At 22.8% G+C, this 1,211-nt stretch overlaps 1 protein-coding gene across 1 annotated transcript in view; it reads left to right on the forward strand.

Annotated features, from left to right (window-relative positions):
- The window catches only part of Phum_PHUM593170 (uncharacterized protein), a gene marked incomplete at both ends in the record, with an annotated part of 6,453 nt that overhangs the window by 2,046 nt on the left and 3,196 nt on the right, over positions 1-1,211 (forward strand). The window contains 4 exons of the mRNA XM_002432533.1: positions 144-232; positions 307-560; positions 686-893; positions 1,034-1,093. Of these exons, the coding sequence (XP_002432578.1) occupies positions 144-232; positions 307-560; positions 686-893; positions 1,034-1,093 (611 nt within the window). The remainder of the gene's footprint in view (positions 1-143; positions 233-306; positions 561-685; positions 894-1,033; positions 1,094-1,211) is intronic.

A 1,211-nucleotide genomic window follows, 5' to 3' on the forward strand; every position in this document is an offset into this window, starting at 1 on the left:
AGTTAAGTGAATCTTCATAAATTCTGTACCACGTTTTTTTTTCCCCACATATTCTGGACCTTCAAATGCTTTTATCGTTGACTTTTTCGCTATTGACACTAAAAAATTGGATGAAAAACTTTCATCGTTTGATTTTTTGGAAGCCGCTTTTAGATCAATTCCTGATAGAGATTATTGTATTCTTAATATTTCTACTGATTTTTTACCATTTTCTTTATTGAAATTATTCACGGTAAGTATGAAACAATTTCAAACGGGAAATTTTATTTTTTAATAATTTTTAAAAAATATTTTTATTACTTACAGAGAGTAACTCCTAAAATTTTATCAAATATTAAGCAAGAACTTTATTTATGCCATAGAAATTCCCTTTCTGTGAATTCCATGATCGTACGGGAAGCAAACGTAAATGATCTAAGTTCAATTGTTAATTTTTTAAAAAATGCCTACGAATTTAACAAAATTTACCAAGATATCAATAGAAGTTTGGTTTTATCAAATGAATTTCAATGTTTTTTATTAATGGTTGGTTCTAAAATTGAAGGAGTTTCATTAATTGAGTTAGTTTAATTGGTTTTTTAAAAATTATTATTCTATAATATTTTGAAAAAAAAAAAAAAAAAAAAAAACTAATTTAATTTAAATTAATAAATATTTTAGTAAATCTAAGTAATGTATTTTGTAGCTCTGAAGGGTCTGAAGAGTATTTTCATTTGTACTTTGACCTTCAAAATTTTACATCGTTCAAGTTTCGTGAAAATAAAAATAATTTTATTATAAAGCACTTCATACTTAATCCGGCGTATCAAATTCATTCTCAATTTTTTATTCGTGATATAATGAGAATATTGGATACTTCTTGTTTATTTTATTTGTACAGCGAATTAAGCCAGGTCAAAATTTACATGTATTAAATAATGATACCAAAAAATAACAACCTGAATCGTAGCTATTTTTTTTTTTTTTTTTTTTTTTTTTAACATTTATTTTTAAAAAATAATTTTTTTTTTAACCGAAATCATTTTTGTAATAGACTCAAAACAATACGATAACGGTTTTGGAAAACCTAACTCCAGTCAAGCCCAAAAAAAAGGTCAGTTGCTTTTTAATTATATATATATATATAAACTCTTAAAAATCTACCAAAACAATAATTAATTTTTTTAAAAAAAAAAAAAAAAAATTGTATTTAAAAATGTTTTTTTTTTTTT

Source organism: Pediculus humanus, genomic scaffold, assembly GCF_000006295.1.
Source record: "Pediculus humanus corporis 1103172108314 genomic scaffold, whole genome shotgun sequence".
Classification (NCBI taxonomy): Eukaryota; Metazoa; Arthropoda; class Insecta; order Psocodea; family Pediculidae; genus Pediculus; species Pediculus humanus.